The 18,354-nt window shown below is 43.4% G+C and overlaps 1 protein-coding gene across 2 annotated transcripts; it reads right to left on the bottom strand.

The window, feature by feature from the left end:
- Positions 1 to 78: 78 nt before the first annotated feature.
- SEC23B (SEC23 homolog B, COPII coat complex component) lies at positions 79 to 15,155 on the bottom strand. 2 transcript variants are annotated; one of them, XM_084285253.1, is made up of 20 exons: positions 15,051 to 15,155; positions 14,653 to 14,888; positions 13,602 to 13,659; positions 12,870 to 12,956; positions 12,420 to 12,656; positions 12,074 to 12,159; positions 11,138 to 11,282; positions 10,448 to 10,606; positions 9,499 to 9,614; positions 8,568 to 8,691; positions 8,011 to 8,091; positions 7,565 to 7,654; positions 6,970 to 7,076; positions 6,640 to 6,793; positions 5,153 to 5,230; positions 4,708 to 4,869; positions 3,820 to 3,906; positions 2,235 to 2,390; positions 1,167 to 1,232; positions 79 to 339 (listed from the first exon to the last, which is right to left on the bottom strand). In XM_084285253.1, the coding sequence occupies exons 2-20, from the start codon at positions 14,871 to 14,873 to the stop codon at positions 250 to 252; spliced, it is 2,304 nt and encodes a 767-aa protein (XP_084141379.1). In that variant the 5' UTR covers positions 14,874 to 14,888; positions 15,051 to 15,155; the 3' UTR covers positions 79 to 249. The 2 variants fall into 2 exon arrangements, with proteins under 2 accessions (XP_084141379.1, XP_084141380.1); XM_084285254.1 differs by lacking the exons at positions 79 to 339; positions 1,167 to 1,232 and adding an exon at positions 1,448 to 1,688.
- Positions 15,156 to 18,354: the final 3,199 nt, after the last annotated feature.

Raw genomic sequence — 18,354 nt, 5'->3', positions numbered from 1 at the left:
AGACTGCTAAAGGCTACTTCAGCTCTAATTACAGTATGAAAGATGTGGAGTGAACAATAGAGACAAAAAGGAATACAAATAAATTAATATCTAAAAGGGCAAAGTACAAAACTCTGCCCCCATATTTATTTCATTCAGTATTTAAAAACCGTATTCTAAAAGAGAGGGAAATGTAAATAGATCGTTCCACTTTTGTCATCACCATGATCCATGTAACTCTTCTGTTCTCGCTTCTCTGTTCGATCCAAGTCATGATGCACTGGACACTGCCAGCTTCTTCAGGTGGTCCATGAACACCTGGAGGCTAACATCATCTGTCAGGATTGGAGCTCCTGATTCCTGCAAACAAATTAAAAAAATAATGAGTCTCAAATAGCACCAGGGACTAACTGAAACCAAATCAGAAGTCAGCAGTCTACTAACACTGATCACCTATTAAATCAATCACCTTTTCCTTATAAAGGGCAGACCTACTCAAAAGACACCACTCTTTGACAACTGCACTGACAACATCCTTCCATGCCGTCTGCACCTACAGCAAAAAAGCCTCTTCTTTCTAAAGCAATAGGAAGTTTCCTGCCCAAAGCTCTACACATACAAGAATATAAATACCTGTTATTTGCAGAAAAATTAGGTATGTATCCGTATACTAGTTACTTCTTACAAAACAATACACTGTGTCCTAAGCACAAAATGCTGAAAACAGGGGGGATGGGTTCCACCAAAGAACAGAAGCAGGAGTTTTACCATCTACACTTGAAAATTCTATTCTGAATATCTTGTCATCTAGCGCTCCCACCAGTACCAATTATCAACAACTATGGACCCAAATAATCATGTTGAATGAAAATTTAACCTTACTAGACAAATCTAGTAAGTCAGTTGTGTCTTTTACATGGTACACCTATAACAATCTCAGCCAGTAATTCCATCATAAATCCTTTGGTGCATAGAAGTGACCTTGCTGCTTTGTGCTGCAAAGCACTGTAAAGTTTTCAAATCCAACCACAGATGTCTTGCAAAAAGCTGTTAGGTGAGAGCAGGACAAACACAGCCAGTTTGTGGCCAAATAGCATGTGATGAAGCAGGACTGCCACTATGCAGACAGATATGTAGATGTACATTTTACAGCATTTCTAAACATAAGCAGCTCTTCCATTGCTTACCTGGCCCCATGCATAGAGGTTATTGTGGGTCTGAGAAGGGTTCACTTTAGACAAGAGGAACCGGGCCTATTAAAACAAAACATGGGAAAACTGTTTTTACAGAAGGGCAGCCTTGTCAGCTTTCATAAGACTTACCACTTATTCATACATGAATAGTGATTTTCCTCTGCTTTTACAAGCAAGATGATAGTTTAACTTAAACAGGTTTGAAGTTCAGAAATAGCCCTACTCCAAAGACAATTTTACTGGACTTAAAACTTGGGGCATCTTCCTGTTGTCTGAAAAAGAAAACGGCAAGTTCTGCTAATTGCATTATCTACCGAGTAACAGCAGGGAAGGGAGTTTACCACCAGGTGGTGGCAGCTCCCTATGGGCGCCTCCATTTCGAAAGCAAGGATGTCACCTTGAAGGTCTGCCCAAGGGACATAGCTCTGCTGCAGCAAGCGGTGCCTGCTTGGCAGGGCAGCTCTGGTTCCACATGACACAGCCACGTCACCAGAAGCGTCCCATGCAAGTCCCCATCTGCATTGCAGAAAAGAGGTCAATGGAGAACCAAGGTAACACTCACAATATCAGAAATTAACACCAAAATTTAGTTTTGGAGTATGGATTCCTGCCTCTTCACCCCTACAAACAACCCAGCCACAGAGAAGCACTGAACTACTGCAATTCTGGAAAGAACAAAAATAGGAACTATTTTATATCCTCATCTGGCATCCAAGAATAAAAGAACAGATGTTCAATCATTCAGTGTGACTTATGGTCATGGCAAACTAACCGCACTCCCTGTCTTGAGTAAGTTTAGATACGTAGCCAAGTCATTTATTTCCCACCTCTTTTTGGGGGAATAATCCCCCCACCTTCCATTCTCAGATTTCAAAAGCATACATCGAGAGTGACTGGCTTATTAAAAGACAAAAGTGGCTCATGAGAAAATATACAAGCTCTATACTTTTAAAAGCTAAAGTACCACTGTACTTAACTTACAAAACCACTCCTTTTGTAAAGCAGGAAAAGACAGGTATTTGCTTTATTCAACAAAAAGTGTTCCTGAATAAACCTCCTTACCTGACTGCCCCCATGCTCAGTGTGGATGTAACGTGGCATTGGGAATCTAGTCTGCAAGATTTCCTGGGCATCATCCAGCGGGGCTTGCAGTAGGTGCTTGAAGTTTTCATATTCAGGCATGTCTTGGTAACCAGCTTTCTGCCACTGTGCAATAGTCTATTGACAGGGAGGAAGATAAAAAGTGGTAGAGATGTCTACAAGCCTCCCCTTTGTAACTGGGGCTTCTTCAGGCAGAACATCACACATACTTCCTCTTACAGAATACGAGACAAACAAGCTTTCACTGTTCTGTCAATAATATTGTTTAGTTTCTGTTTGTTCCTTAATTTAAGAAAAGGCACTCAACACAAAATTGGGTAGCAGTCTGTGCAATACAAGAACAATTTGTTCAAAGAAAACTGCAAGCCATTATGTGTCAGCCTGCATTGACATAAAAGTACCAAGAAGCTATAAAATCACTGACATTTGGAATTTGACTTGGTCTTAAATAAAGCAACCACGGTACTACACTATTTTCAAGTGACACTGGTAACTGACAATTGCTCCACACATAGGCAGATCACACACCTCACTCTTCCTTTGTCTAATTTTACCCAGCTGCTGAGTGTGTTACTTCAGAACATTTAAGATATGTAGACACCAGTTAAGGTGACTTTGGGAGATTTATTGTTGTTGACTCCACCATTCTACTGCTCATTTCACTTGCATATCCCTGCTCTCTTCTCAGAAGAGAACAAACACTATGTGGAGGAATGTTGGGAGCCAATAATGGAGCTGCTGCAAGCTATCATACCAAAATTTAAGCATTCTAACAACAGTCATTAAATATCAATAGCTCAGTTCAAAAATGAAGGGAAGAGTTAAGACACCTCCTCCAATTAAAAAAAATAACTAATAGGAATGTTTGACCATAAGCCAAGATGAGTTAATTTAAATTCTAATTCGATTTCATGTTTAGGTAGAAGAAACTGCATGTGGACTACTCACCAAGCAGGACCGAAAGGATATGAGGGGGGTTAAGAAGATACCAAATAAAAGTGGTATTTCCAGAGAAAGAAGAAGAAAGAAAGCCAGCTTCAAGGCTTTGGATATTGACCTAAATCTGAAGGTTCAGAAGGAGCCTGCACCTAAGTGCTTGTATCAGTGACGATGGAAGGAATGCAGGAGCAGACCTCAAGAGCATCCAATATTTACAAGCAGGAACTGCCAAAATTCATAACTGACTTCTTTCAGAGTAGCAGTATTTAAGTGTCAAAACCCAAGAACCAACTGTGTCACGTATCTGATGAAAAACACTGCAGCTCCCTCTGCCCTACTGAGTTTCATCCTTCTCTGGCCCTTTCCAGGCACGGCAAGAGAAGTTCACCTGCATTACCAAGCTAACATGACAGCTGTTGCTCACTGCAGAACACATCCGTAGCTACTCCAGTGGGGTTTTTGTGCCTTACAACTGGCAACGTGTGTATGACGTTGTTATGCTAGCATAGGCTTTGCAAGCAGTTTGTTTTGTACTAACAGTCACATCGTTTGCCTGCATGGCAGGAGGAAGAGTGCAAACAGAGAGCGAGAATGCATTTCACCATACCTCACCAAGGTAAATAACTATCTGGAAGAAGGTATCCATCAGTAGGATTCTGTCAGGAAGAATACTGCTGCTGTCCAAAAGCACCGGCTGCAGAAAACAAAGAAAGTCAGTCACTACTTCACCCTCAGAACTGTATTAACCTTCACAGTTAAGGGGGGAACAGTTTGCTCAGCCACGCATGGACAGAGGAGACTGCCGAGGGCTGCTCAGCCCATGAGAATGCCTTGCAGAGCACCATCAGCCTCCTGGGGCATCACTGAATGGAGCAGCAGGTCCTCAGCTACTGTACGAAATGTGTGTGAAAGCAATTTCTATAGCTATCAAATTTAGTTTGAAGTGATCTTAAGCAAAAGTTTCAAAAAAAAAAAAAATATACATGGACTCTGGCAAATACTGCCAAGAACATTTTAAAGTGTTACTCCAGCAGCTTCTGCGTTGCTTTCCTGCCACACTCCACTCAAGGTAGCTGTCAGAGTTTGTCCAGCAGTTTAACAGTGCTGCATAAACAGCTGAAAACAAGCAGCTGGTGAGAGATTATGACCTGCAAGGGCTGAGGCTTGCTGACTTACACAGTGGAGGAGGCAGCCTTTGCAGAGAAACAGAATTGCTACTGAGAGCTTCAAGATTTGCCAGGTGTTTGGTTTTTGGTGGTTTTTCTTTGCTGTGTATATGTGTGCGTTTTAAAAGCCTACTGAAAGCATGATTTACATACTGAAAGAAAGCCTACTGAAAATATAATGTATACTTCACATCATCCCAAGTCATCCTCCAGCAATAACCTTGATTTAAAAAAAACACACAGTGGCCTTTTTGACAAACTATCGTTATTCTGACTGAGTGCTCGTTGTTTTGGTTTGATCCACCTCTTTCTGTTAAACACAGGCTTACCTCAGGAGGTCCATGGAAAGAATAAGCATAAAGGATGGGCTGGATCATAATGAGAGACTGGGTCAAATCTTGCCTAGCAAAGTGGTGACGGTAATAAGAAGATTCATCTGGACTGTTATTGAAGACCTGCAGGAATGGGGAGCGTCGCAAATGGAACATGAACTGCAACAGAAAGATGAGTAAGAAGAGAAGTGTCAGTAAGGTTATGCTGAAAGCTCTGTACTCTGAAATTTGTATCAGTGAACAACAAATTCTTTGGAAAAAATCTCCCAGTGAAATCCTCACTACCAGTCATTTGCAGCACTGAACTACAGGACCAGCCCACCAAAGCCAAAAGCATCTGTTCCTTCCCTTGTGAATCTGAGGCACGGTACTAGATGCTTTATCATCACTCTCCCTCACCCTTGCACATTTTTCCCAGAGCTTCAAGAAGATAAATTCTTACCTGAGGATACAAAGAAAATGATTCTGACAATCTGAAGGAGTTGGGATCATCTTTGTTGTACTGTCCAAACTTCTGACACTGTAGAAAGCAAAATGCATATTTGGTTATCTCTCTCCTCCCCACACACACACACCCCTCAGTATTAACTTTTTTTTTTTTAAAGGATTTTTATATGTTTTTAAACTGAGCAACCAAGTCATGAATGCAACAAGAAGTAAAATAACAATAGCCTTTAAGTTTATATATATCAGTGACTTCTGTATCTAACTGGAATGAGAACGACAACTCACTAAGAAAAATCTAGAGTTTTGAATCTAGATTCGAAGTTATCTGAGAATTAAAGAAATGGTGCTTCTAGTACCATCCATTTTTCCATTGGATCAGGGATACTACATCATACTTATGCTTTGTACACTATGAAACACTTCTGCATCAACTCTGCTTCCTTCTAGAGCAGAGGCAGACTGGAATTTCACTAACTGCTTCACTGAAAACAGGAAGCATTTTCATTAAATTTCTTTATCAATTTAGAACTTCTTTATCAATGATAAATGACTCCACAATCATTTCAGCATGTGGCACGCCCATGTGTGTTTCAGTGCTCAAATTCCTATTTGACACTGGCTGTTTTTTTTCCAGTTTTTGATGTGCCATAACTGTCAGTATCAAATCTGCACACATGTTCAGACAATCCTGGAACAGATTTGGTTTAAGTAATTCCAGCCTGTGAAATCTGAAGACAGAGACAGAACGAGGACACAGGACAATGCCATTAGCTGGGAAGTGACAACTCCTCTCTAGTTGATACTGGTGAGAACCCATCTGAAGGCTGCGTCCAGTCTGAGACTTCCCAGTGCCAAACGTAAGAGGACGTTCTGAAGTGAGCCTAGCAGATGCCACCAAACTGGTCAGGGGCTGGAGCACCCAATGCAGGAACAGAGCCTGAAGCAGCTGAGTTTGTTCAGCCTAGTGAAGAGTGGGACCTGGGGTCATACTGTGCTGTCTGCTGATACCTAGTGGGTAGCTGGAGAAATGGAAATTCTGACTGCATATAATGCAAAAGTAGTAAGTCACAGTAACCGTGATCAAACGTTGGAACAGGCTGTCAAGAAGCAAGACAACTTCCATCCTTGGAGATCATCAGAACTGACCTGAACAGGACCCAGAGCAACCTGCTGTAATACAAAGCTAGCCCTGCTTGAACAGGGTGCTGAGACCTCCAGAGGTCCCTTCCCACCTGCACCATCACGGTTCCACTATCACTTCTTTCATCTCAGGTTTGGCCCTTTCAGGACAATGAGATGCTTACCTACCCCACCACAAATTTACTGATCATATCATCTTCCAAATATCACTTACTACAACTATGGGACTGTGATCAGAGCACAATGAAACAAGCCAACCTGGAAAAAGAAAGGTGTTTTCATTCCAATAGACCCTTTTTATTTGAATTAAGACTGCACCCAACTGCAGCCTACTGGTCTTACCAGTCTGATCAGCTGCCTGTCCAGCCACCGCAGGACATCAGGCCCCTCCTCAGATTCAGCTCTGTACACTCCTAGCCGTGCCATCAGCACAGCAGCTGCTTCCTGGTCAAACGCAGCTTCTATGTGCTGGAGTTGACTCTGTGCATCTGCCCAGCTGAAGGATTAGTAAAGGGTTAGTGCGTTCATTGTCAGCAAAACCCAAACCAGATTTATCCCCCCCATGCCAAATACTCCGTGGCCAATGCATGCAATAAAAGGCTAAAACAATTCCAGCACAGTCTGTGCTGAAGTTTCTGCCATTCTGCCAAAGAACTGGCACGAGATACTCACTTTCTGGCTATGGTGGTGACACGAATGCGTTTCTGTGTACTGGAGTGTTGATACTGAGTGACGAACTGCACTGCCCCTCGGCCTCCCTGAGGAATCGGTGCATTGTGCTGCAAATGAAATAAGGTAAGCCTTCAATACAGGCTGGCTTTGACTTAGCTCTGTACACTACAGGGACAACTCCAGGGCATCAACTGAATAATCATAGAGTAAATTCAAGCTTGAGATGGACAAGAGAAGAGAAAAACATCTGCTTGTGAGCCATCTCATATTACAACTCAGAGGATCAATTCTCCAAGAATTTGAAAGCAATTGTCCTTTTATTCTCCAGAGCACCTAACAGCAAAAAGACTATTTCTTCTTTGTGAATGAATGCCATCAGAAGAAGACAAGAAGAAACAATGCAGTTCTTGTACAAGAATTTGTACAATAAAAACATCGTGCAATTTATGCATATGGAAACAACCTCTAAGGAAATTACTTTGGCACTTTACAGCCATCCATCGAAAACACAAGCAATGCCATTTTGTTTCCTGGCCCTGTTACAACTACTCAGCTTGTAAAAATGAAGACCAAAAAGAGAAAAGCAAGGGCTGACCTGATTTACCACTTCAAAGTAAATGGCCAGAGTTGTGCTGGGATCCAAACTACAAATCTTCCATTGAGATGTTCCTCCAATTCCAAGTTCCTGCACAGAATTGAAAAGAGAAAAGCCTTTTTGTCTGTGGCAGTGGGTAAGGCAAGCCGTTAAATTCCAACCAGAGCTACAAGTCATGGCAGTCCTTCTGCATTTCTTATCTTCCGGGTATGGATTAAGTTACAGAAGGGCATGCAGTTACAAAAAGATTTTATAGGGCAAGAACTTAATCTAGGAAAAAATGCCTTTTCCTTTCCAAATCACTCTCTTGAATCTCAAGATTCAAGATACACTCTCACATTCTAGCTGACCTCTAGGTCTAGCCAGAAATTTTGCACTGTTTCCTACTTCAGTATAGGTGTGGGTTTTTTTTGTTTGTTTGTTTTCTTACCAGATTGGAAACTTACATTTTCAGAAACACACGGTCCTTTAGCATTCAAGGATACACATGGTCCAATAGCTCCTGCAATTTTCAGCTCCCTAGATGTCTAGAACGAGGTCAAAAAAGTTTTCGAAAAGAAAGTTAGTAGAACAGAACATATAGAGACTGAATCAGCTGCTCAGCTTTGATCAGAAATTTAATATATATGGCTACCAGGGAAAGCACCTTTGAGTACCTTCCCAGGTCACCTACTGCTACAGCTGGTGAACATAGGAGAATCTACATGGCCACATTTTAACAGTGGAGACATATCCATAGTCATCATGAGAGAGTATGGAATGTTGCTTGCTGAGTGAGGAAAAGCAGAATTCAGAATTTTACTTTTAAGAAAGAGGAAAAAATTAATAAACTTTCAAACATAAAACCCTCCACTCAATCCGTTATAGTACTTTTTGCAAAGCAGGCACTACAGCTGACCTCAAACAAGTAGAAAATTCTACCACAGAGATATTTAACCAGCTTTTCCAATCAACAGCACTTGCATTTTCCAATTAATGTCAGCCAATTTAACTGGACTCTCACCTTCACTTCCAAACTTGCACCAAAAGCCATCCGAAAGTCCCCATTGAACCCTTTGTTAAACACGCGCTGGAAGGTCTGCTTGAAGAGAGAAGTGTTGAAGGAGTCTCCCATCACCATGTGTCCTCTAAGAGAAAAAAAAAAAAAAAAAAAAAAAAAAACAACAAAAAAAAATTTGAAACAATTGGAAAACAGAAGTAAACCACAAAGGATACACCCCCCCAACTCTCATGCATGAAAACATGGGCAGAAACTGTTTTAAAAGCATGCATTTGCATAGGTAGAATTCACATTAGAGAACACAGATTAATAAATGCCTCCAAAGCCAGACAAGCTAATGCTCTTTTCCAGCTTGCTTTCTCAATTTATTTCTTGCCATCCTTTCATCTGCCTTAAAAATGCTCAGTGGTTACAAACATCTTAACCCAAAGAGAGCTTTGCTCAGCCTACTTCCCCTGAGAAAGCAAAATGAGCTGTTAAGCAGAGAAAATCTTGCCCACACAAAGAAAGCTTCTGCCCTCCGTGCCTGAAGCTCTGCTCTCCTGATGGTGTCTCAGTCATGCACGCACCACAACACATGGGATCTACATCCCATCAATTCTGTGAAGGACGCTTGTTACCTCCCAAGGCATTTGAAGGAGGCAGAAGGCATTTGCAAAAGACATGTTGCACCATGCTTTAGAATACCTTTCTCAAAAGCAGGACATCAAGTTTTCTACCAGCTGTGTTAATTCATGTGCTACTGTGAGACTTCAGAAATGTGGACTGGGATCAGGGGAGCTTTGCCATATAACTCCTGGCAAATTCAAACCACAGTTTAGAATAAAATGACAAAAATCTTTCCCTTTTGTCTTGCAAACTAGCTGCTTTCTGAACCATTCTCCCCCTCCAAAAAATGCAGGTGCCACCTTTGTGTTTCCTGCCGTGAACATACCCGGTGAGGTTTGCACAACATTTCATCTCCAGCAGTCCCGTCTGATCCAGGGCACAGGCGTAGATGTCAATGCAGTGCCCGTTGGCTGCAGTGCGGTTGGCCAGAGTCTCATAGTGCTGGGGAGAAAAGACAACACCACAGTTTTAGGACGCTGCATCAGGCAATGTCTCTTCTGCTCTCCAGCCGAGGCCAACACATTGAGGTACAAAGCACAAATGAAACCAATAGCAGGAGTGTAAAGGTAAACGGCTGTCTGCCTGAGCACACTTCTCCTTCCTAGGGTGTCTCCCTTGGATAAGCTTGAATTGCAAGTCACAGGTACAGAGAAGACATGAACTGCTACCCTCATCCACACACAGGCTCTTTATCTGTGATAACATACAAGAAATTCAAAGGTTTCTAGCTGATAGTAAAGAGGGCACGTATGATACTGCTTCCTCTAAGCTGCCAGGCACATCTCGCGCCTGAAATTTTGACTGTTCTTTCATATGTCAAGAGACAAAGCAACCTTTGAGGAAGCTACCAGATCTTGGGAGTACAGGCTTTATTTTATCCTCCTCCCTGAAGGAGATTCAAAGATCTCCACCCACCACGAGCTAGGAAGTAGCACTGAAATACTTCTCGGGGAAGGCACAAGTCCAGGCTGCAGAAGTAACTAACAGCAAGTCTCTTTCACACCGTTCCCTCGACCTTAATACACAGAAAAACTCGTACATTTCATGGACACATACAAACATACGTATGTTGTATATGTAACAGACATACTGTTCCCATATCAAGAAAATGGGATGTTTGTTCCCTGAAGAAGGATATTGGACAGCTGTCTACATGGGTTTATGTCACATCCCAACACTCACAACACCATTTTTGTCTTTACACACACACCGTGCCATGCAACAAGCCTAAGCTGCTGCCCGTGGCTTTGCCCCCAGCTGACAGCAGCACCTACTTTGGTGGCCTTCTTCATGAACCTTGCATTGTCCTTCTCGATGTCATGCCACGAACGAATGGGTGTCTTCAGTTCATCTCCCACCACCATGCCCGGTCCCTGCGTTGGCGGCCCACCTGTAAATAGCATTATTCTGGCCCCTGTGTTTGGAAACGTGCCCTAAAATAAAAATAAGGCCTTACATTAGAGAGCGGGGAGAGTAAAAGGGTGTTTAAAACGGACAACACTTTATTTAGAGGAGCATCTGCTTGCTCTTCTGCAATATCATTAGGAACTGATCGCTGTTACAGGCAGCCTTGACAAACAGCAATGCATTTCCTGTCAGGCACCCTCTGGTTTAGGCTCAAGCTACATCAAGCGTCACAACAGGAAGCAGGCAGTTTCTGTTCTTTCTACATATATCTCAGATGACCCTCAGATAAGCCCCGTACATGCAATCGACTCCACGTGGCCATATGCACAAGGATCGGAGACCTTTAAACACCTGCATTTTCTGTAATGTAATTTACATTTAATGTAAATTCCCAGCCCACTCTGCACCAGCTGGCGCTAACTCTTGTCAAATGCCAGTAGAGACGAAACGCATCGCTGTGTCCCAATGTAAAGGGGACACAAACCAAGCTGGACTGGGACCTGCACGTGTCTCAGCAAAGACAGCTCATCTCAAAGAAACAGCAGCAGCAAGAGTACCTCTAACAAGCCAACAGCAATCGAAAGAGCTACTCCAGTGGAACGTAAAGGCCTCTTTCCCTGGGTCACTGGCCACGGGTCCCTTTGCAGTTCTCCCAAGAGATCTGTTAAATTCATGTCAATCTTATGAACTGGTTGCAGAAACCTGAAAAAAAAAATAAAATAAAATGAAATGTTTTCCTGCTTACAAATCCCTTCAGTTTAAGAGAAGAAAAGTGCCTCTGTTCCTTGCACACTTAAATTGCACTGAGACAGAGTTATCAGAAGCAAAAAGTCATGTGGCACACTCCTACATGTACAAACTTTCCAAGATAACAGGCCTGGGCAAAATAACAAAACTGACCAAAGCAAGTCATCAGGAACCAATGAGAAAGCAAAAAACACACAAAGCATAGGAAAGGGACTTCACTGGTGATTTTGTATACCAAAACACATTGAAAATGAGGAACTGAGGAAGAAAACACCACGTTCAACAAAGGCAAATACAGCTTCATTGTTCACGGTCACTGCCTGCCAGCCAATCATTTTTTGGACTTGATTGGGCAAGGAACAGAAGGTGACATGTAGACGTGTTACTCAAACAAGGTCCCTGTTGGCTGGTGAACCAAAAGACCTTGCTCTAAACACATACAACCCCTGAGCAATAAATATGGGTTCCAAAGACTGCTACCTTGTATTTTTCAAGTAGCAATCCAGCCCAAATGGCAATTATATTCTTGCAACTGCAAAACCAAGATACTACAGGAGCCTAAAACACTGCTCTAGTAAATCCCATCCACACATATCCCATGACGGAGGGAAATAACTGTGACAAGACAACACCATTTAAGTCTTCTTACAAAAAATTCCTCTTAGGAAACCTAGGTTTAGAAGTGTGATCCCAAAGGGTCGTAAAACATCTTCCCTGATCTTCTGCTGTGTTGATGTAGCACCTACCTGCTTGAAATAGCAGGTTGCTCCTGAGTCTGAAGAGGTCTTCCTTGTTGAATGGGGACAGCTGGCCTTGAAAGCCCAAGCATATCCTACAGAACAAAAGAAAAAAGGTTTAGGAAATTAGGAAATCATCAATAGATCAGTCATGCAAGATATAAACATTCTATCTTGGACAAGCTTCTAAACATTCACAATGACAAAAAGACAGAGGAGGCACCGGGAAGGTAATGGCATAACAAATAATAAAGAGCACTGAACCTTCTTTCCTCCCTTAGAGCTTGAAAGACAGCAGTGGTGTCAGCAGAGCTAACAGGAACAAGCCACTGGCCTGACAGATGGCAGGACATACCTGTATTTGCTTAGCCGTCAGGTCTTTTGTGCCCCTAAACACGTAGCTCTTGGAAATCCCTTCACAGCTCAGTTCGTGAACCTGGACCATTCTGCCAAAAGTGATAAGCCCCACCAGAGCATCAGCAGGCAGCAGACTCAGGGACATCTGGAGGGACTCCTTCAGCGCCTGCAAGTCCTCCTCTTCCAAGCACGTGTCAACAACATACAGGAAGATCAAAGGTGTCTGTGGACCTCGCTGGTGTGGAAAGAGATGGGTTTACTACGCATGTACACATGCTAGGTGACACTTCTTATCATGACTCCAGTCAAAAGAATAAAATGAGCCCTATCTTAAGCATCTTACATAAGTCATACTTATTTCCATTACCTTAATTAAAACAAATACATACAACAGATATCACCAACAAGACAGTTCTGGGGGCTGCAAACTGGCCTATGACTCGCTTACCTGCACAATGTATTCAATTGTTGAAAACTGAGGCATAAGCTCTGCTGGTTGATTGACTTCAGATATGCCTGCATACGCTGGAGGGAACTGAAAAACAGAACCAAAAATTAGGACAAGGAATTTGCAGGGCAGAAATGTAGGGCCCTCCTCTGCAGTACAGAGGCTGCCCTGCTTGTGATGTGGTTGTTCAATCCTATTTACTACCACCAAGCCAATCTGATTAATTCATGACAAGAGCCTGGCTTTCCTAATATTGCTGCTTTCCTAAGCACAGACATCGGTGGCAAGCAGTACAGACAGCTACTCACTCACCCCACTCTAAGTGAAAGGCAGGACTAAAGCAGTAGCCACGTGTTAGCGAAAAATTATTTAACCATGCAAAGTTTTCTAATGGCAGAAGTCTTCCCAAACCTACTAAGGTGATACTTGGCAACGACAGTAAATGTCAAGCACAAAAAGAACCACACTGGAAACACGTGAAAAGCTCGCTCTCTCTTTTGTGTGCCCTCCATGCTGGTAAAATCATTGACAAAAATGTTGAAAACAGGCAAAACGTCACATAAAACAGGCTCATTAACAAGTACTCTGGCCTGGGTTCATTAAGAGAAAAAGGCCAAGGGATGAAATCTAGAGAGGTGGAATTTCTGCTCTTTTTAATATCCTTTGCCAGGGGAGGCCATCAATAAAACATTCAATGAAAACATAGGAAGGCTGAGGCTGTTTTCAACATACCTGATTTCTCTGAAAACAGAAGTTACAAGCCCAGAGCTTGGCCCGATAGTCAACCTGGCTGCAGGGAAAAGGCAAGGCATTAGTACAACTGCAGGAACAACCTTACAGCCCAGCTTCACAGTTATCTACACTGCTTCATGGCACTGAGGAAGAAACAAAACAACAGATGCTACAGCTTGAATGACAGGGTTGTAGCGATTCAGACTCTTGTTCTAATGTCAGAAAGGCTGTTAGCTCAGCCAGCCTGGCTGCTTCCAGGCTTGTCAGCATGAGGGACCACCAACAGCTCTCTGAAGCTTCAGCTTTGGTAGACAAAAGTTTACGTCTTATTATTCTTTCACTACGCTTGGGCCTATCTCAGTGATCCCGTTGTTTGTATAGCTGCAGCACACAAGTGCTCCAGTCACAGAGCAGCAGGAGCCACCCACCCACATCCTGTATAAACGCAGAACAAACTGCACCGAGGAGTTTACTCTCCTCAGCCCAGTACATACAATAATTGCTAGTGCAGTAAAGCCTGACCATATTCTTATTTCATGGCTTTGATCTCTTCCTACTTCCTCTAACTAGTTTCCTTCCTTTTTCCTCAGCCTGATGCTACACTCCACGTAAGCATAATCACCATGTGATTTTGGGACAAAGATTTCATCTTAAATTCTTAGGAAAACAGCAAAGATAACCTAGATGCTCGTATTGGAGACAACCCACGACTAATAGGATGTGTATAAAACCAGGAAACTAAATGAACGCCGTGGCCCAGAGGACAATGTCAATATAACCAGCATTTTCGTTTGTTCATTTCATCATTTACCACAAAGTTCTCTAGGATGGTAACAGGATTGGTTGTTTTCATGTTACCTTCAGCTTAACAGCCCTCCTGAAGACAATCCTCTCTCTTCAGGTTCTGGCATTTAACACACCCAGTGTGCTTTTACCAGACTCACTACAACTACACGAAGAAAGCTGACAAGCGCCAGGCTGAGGAAAAGGAGGAATGAGGCAGATGAGGATAACGCCTCTCGCCCAGCATCCCCAGCCGAGCGCCACGTACCAGAGCGGGTTGAGCACCGCTTTGCAGGTGGGCCTGCTGCACAGCACCGGCTCGTACTGCAGCGGCGGCAGGTCGGGGCGCTCCTTCAGCGGGGTGAGGAGGCAGGCGAGGGGCACCACCATGCGCGTGGCCTCCAGCCGGCTGGAGGGCCAGACGTTCCAGCTGAAGCGCACGCCGTCGCGCTCCTCATTCTGCTGGATGAACTCCAGGTAGGTCGCCATGGGGCTGCAGCAGCTCTGGAAGGAATGAAGCAAGTTGACTAAAAACTCACCAAAACCAGCAAAGAAACACGAAAATTCCACAGTCGATGCCCAAACGTGAGGTGGGCGCTGTTGCGAGGCCGTGAGGAGGCTGTGGAGCCCCCTCCCCGCCGCCCACCCGCTCTGCCCTCACCTCACCTCAGCGCTCCCGGCTGCTGACGCCCGGTCCCGGCAGGCCCCGCTCCGCCGGTAAGGCCAGCTCAGCGGGACGCCGCCTGCCCGCACACAAGATGGCGGCGCCGGCACGCCCCGCCGGAATCTTGCTTAAGGGCACCCGCACCTCGCACAGCGTTCCGAAAGGGGTGACCACAACAAACGTGGCGGCGGCGGCGTCGGGAGGCCATCTTGGCTAAGGGTAGAGGGCGAATGGAGGGAAACGGGTGCCCTTAGTAAATATGGGGGAGGCGGCGTCCGCTCCCTCACGGGCACTGCTGGGCTGGCTGGGGGGCGGAGGAGGAAGGGGCTGGCTGAGGGGATGACGAAAATTCCCCGTAGCAGCGCACTCCTAGGCGTGGCGTTACACTTGGGTGCTTTTTTTTTTTTTTTTTTTTCCTGTTTTCTGGCCCCTCTGCCAGCGTTAGGTTCACTAAAGCACTTAGCAAGTACCGCGAGCTGGTGCGCGGAGCTGATTCAAAGATCGGAGCCGTAATTCCTTTAAGTGGTATATTCTTTATTGCAGCGCTGGATGCACGGGGGATCTCTCCACCTATCGTGCATACCTAAAGCGGAAAGCAGTCTTGAATTTATACAATCAATCTATCAATATTCTACAAGCACCTATACATATGCATTACCTATCCCCGCCTTCCCTCGCTTCTTATGCTAATTAGCCTTTTGGCACCTTGCGCCTGCGTAGAGCCTTCCAAGAATTGTGGGCAGGGGTCTTTGGGACGTGGGCAGGGGTCTTTGGGAGGAAGACCCCGAGTCTTCCTCACAGTGTACTTTTCACCTTTGGTCAGGAATCTGCTGAATTGGCAGGTTTCTTAATTGCAAGAGCTGGTTGTTGCTAATTCTTCCGTTTGTTGTATCTTTATAATGAATTCCAATGTCCAGTTTTGAGATTTATAGTCCTTACGTTTGTTTCTCTGTCCGTCTGCCGCTTCCTTATCATGAGTTCCAGTGTCTTGTTTCGAGATATACAGTCCATGTCTGGGGATTGTCCTTGCCTCCCCAATGCCTCCCCAATACCTCCTTAATCAATCCCCCCTTTTCTTTTCCCATGCAAATTCTTTTGCATCAGATACTTTCATTATTTACAGTAACACAACAAAGCAGGCATCTAAACAACATGCACACAAATATTCCTAACACTACTAATGTGATTAGAGCAATGAACACTTGTCTCAACCATTGGAAATTGGGCAACCAGGAGGTTAACTTATTCCATATTTCACTAAAACTCCATGAAAGATCATCTTTACTGATCTCATGTAGGATCCTTGTCTGCTTCCATATTTCTTCCAGGTCGGTAGAGATCCTTCCACTCTGATCTACATACATACAACAGCTTGTGTTTATTACTGTACAGACTCCCCCTTGAGTGGCCAGTAACAAGTCTAGGGCCATCCAATTTTGTAATACTACCTGTGATAAACTAGATACCTCTTCTTGTTGAGCCTTTACAGCATCCAGAGTCTTGTTTTCTAACTTCTCTGTAATTGCAGAAATATTAACTATCGCCTTTTCCAATTCACTCACTCCTAACCATGGGATAAACCATCGAACAAAACTATGAAAAGCGGTGTGTCTCTCTATCAATGGATTGTTAATTTTTCGTCTGATTCTCTGGATATGATTTCTCAAGTAGGCTCGAGGCACTACATCGTGTACTGTCATATTGGGGACTACCGCTCCAAGAGTGCAAGTTCCCTTCCAATTCTCGGGCAAGACCTTACAGGCTGTATCATTGCATAGCCAATACCACCCTTTTCCTTCTGGTACTGGCCAGCTGGTTGAATTTGCCCAACTGCTAGTTGTACTAATATCAATTGTTCGATTACAAGATGTCTGATTCCCCACATAAGTAGTACCTGTATTTATACAATCCTGTTTTCCCATACCCTTAGGTGGGTTACACCTTTGTACACATACATAGTAAGATTCCAACGGCACGAAGCTACTAACTTCTAGTTCCAAAACTTCTTCATATTTTCGACCCCAAGATGTGTTTTCCCACAAATTAGTCCAAGATAAGTTTGCAGGCAAGGGAATCCCGATTAACGATACACCCTTATTCCCATGCTGTGGCAGATGGGTGCATACCCAACAGTTCGTCTTATTAGTTACTTGAGAAATTGTTTGTATTAAGGTCAGGTGTAAGTTCTCATCCCAAGTTGCCCACCCCGAATCCGAGAACCGCACCCCTGCAATCATTAGGATCTGGAAAACCGTAATTTTGTTGGTCCAATTGGAGTGGTGGTCTATATCCTCGCCGGGACCTTCTTCACCCTTGAATTGTGGATCCAAGCTGCTTGCTTCTTAATCTTAATGGCGGTGTGTGTTGTCAGTAATACTTGGTATGGTCCCATCCACTTTCCTTCCATTTTTCCTGTAGGGGTTGTCCTGAAAAAGTCTTTATATATATATAATTCCCGAGCTTAAAGGGGTGGATTGGTTGATCCAACCCTCTAGCCCTGGTCCCTAAAACAAATTTATGTACTTTATTTAATTGTTTCTGAAGTTCAGTTATATAAGCATATAAATATTCTGATCCTAACTGCGTTAGGTCCTCTCCACTAAATAGAAATTGCTATGGCCTTCCATATAAGATTTTGAAGGGACTCAAATTCCCTTTTATTCTAGGTTTAACTCTAATTCCAAGTAATGCTAAAGGGAGGGATTGAGGCCATGACAAATTAGCTTCTTATCCAATTTTAGCTATTTATTGTTTAATTAAATGGTTCATTTTTTCTACCTGTCCACTTGCCTGTGGTCTATAAGGAGTATGCAGTTGCCAATCTATCTTTAGAATCTTACTTATCTGTTCTACCACTTGTGCACAAAAATGTGAAAGTCTATCAGAAGACATTGCTACTAGAATCCCAAAGCATGGTATTATTTCATTTAACAAGACTTTAACCACTTCTCTTGCTTTGTTTGTTCGACAGGGAAAGGCTTCAGGCCTTCCTGAAAACGTGTCAGTCAGAACCAGTAACAATGATACCCCCCTTTTCTAGGGAGTTCTGAAAAATCAATTTGCCACTGTTGCCCCGAATAATTTCCTTTACCGATTATTCCAAATTTTATTCTATTCTTGGTATTGGAGTTATTGTGTAAGCAAATGCTACATTGTTGAGTTACTTGTTTTATCATATCGTCCCACTAATGTCTGACTCAGGCTCTTATGCAGTGTGCCAGCTCCCCAATGCGTTTTATTGTGTTCTGTAAGAACTATGGGCCATGTCAAACTAGAGGGTATTACTATGTGGTTATCTTTTAAATA

Source organism: Netta rufina (assembly GCF_964035555.1).
Source record: "Netta rufina genome assembly, chromosome: 3".
Taxonomy (NCBI): domain Eukaryota; kingdom Metazoa; phylum Chordata; class Aves; order Anseriformes; family Anatidae; genus Netta; species Netta rufina.
This window is presented reverse-complemented; position numbering and strand designations above follow the sequence as displayed.

Excerpts from the sequence above, each read along its gene's own strand:
- SEC23B (XM_084285253.1), bottom strand. The coding sequence starts at position 14,873 with ATGGCGACCTACCTGGAGTTCATCCAGCAGAATGAGGAGCGCGACGGC. Across the intron at positions 12,957-13,601 it reads TCTGTTTTCAGAGAAATCAG|TTCCCTCCAGCGTATGCAGG; the intron begins GTATGTTGAAAA and ends TCTGTTTTTCAG. Across the intron at positions 8,092-8,567 it reads GTGCAAGTTTGGAAGTGAAG|ACATCTAGGGAGCTGAAAAT; the intron begins GTGAGAGTCCAG and ends ACCTCGTTCTAG.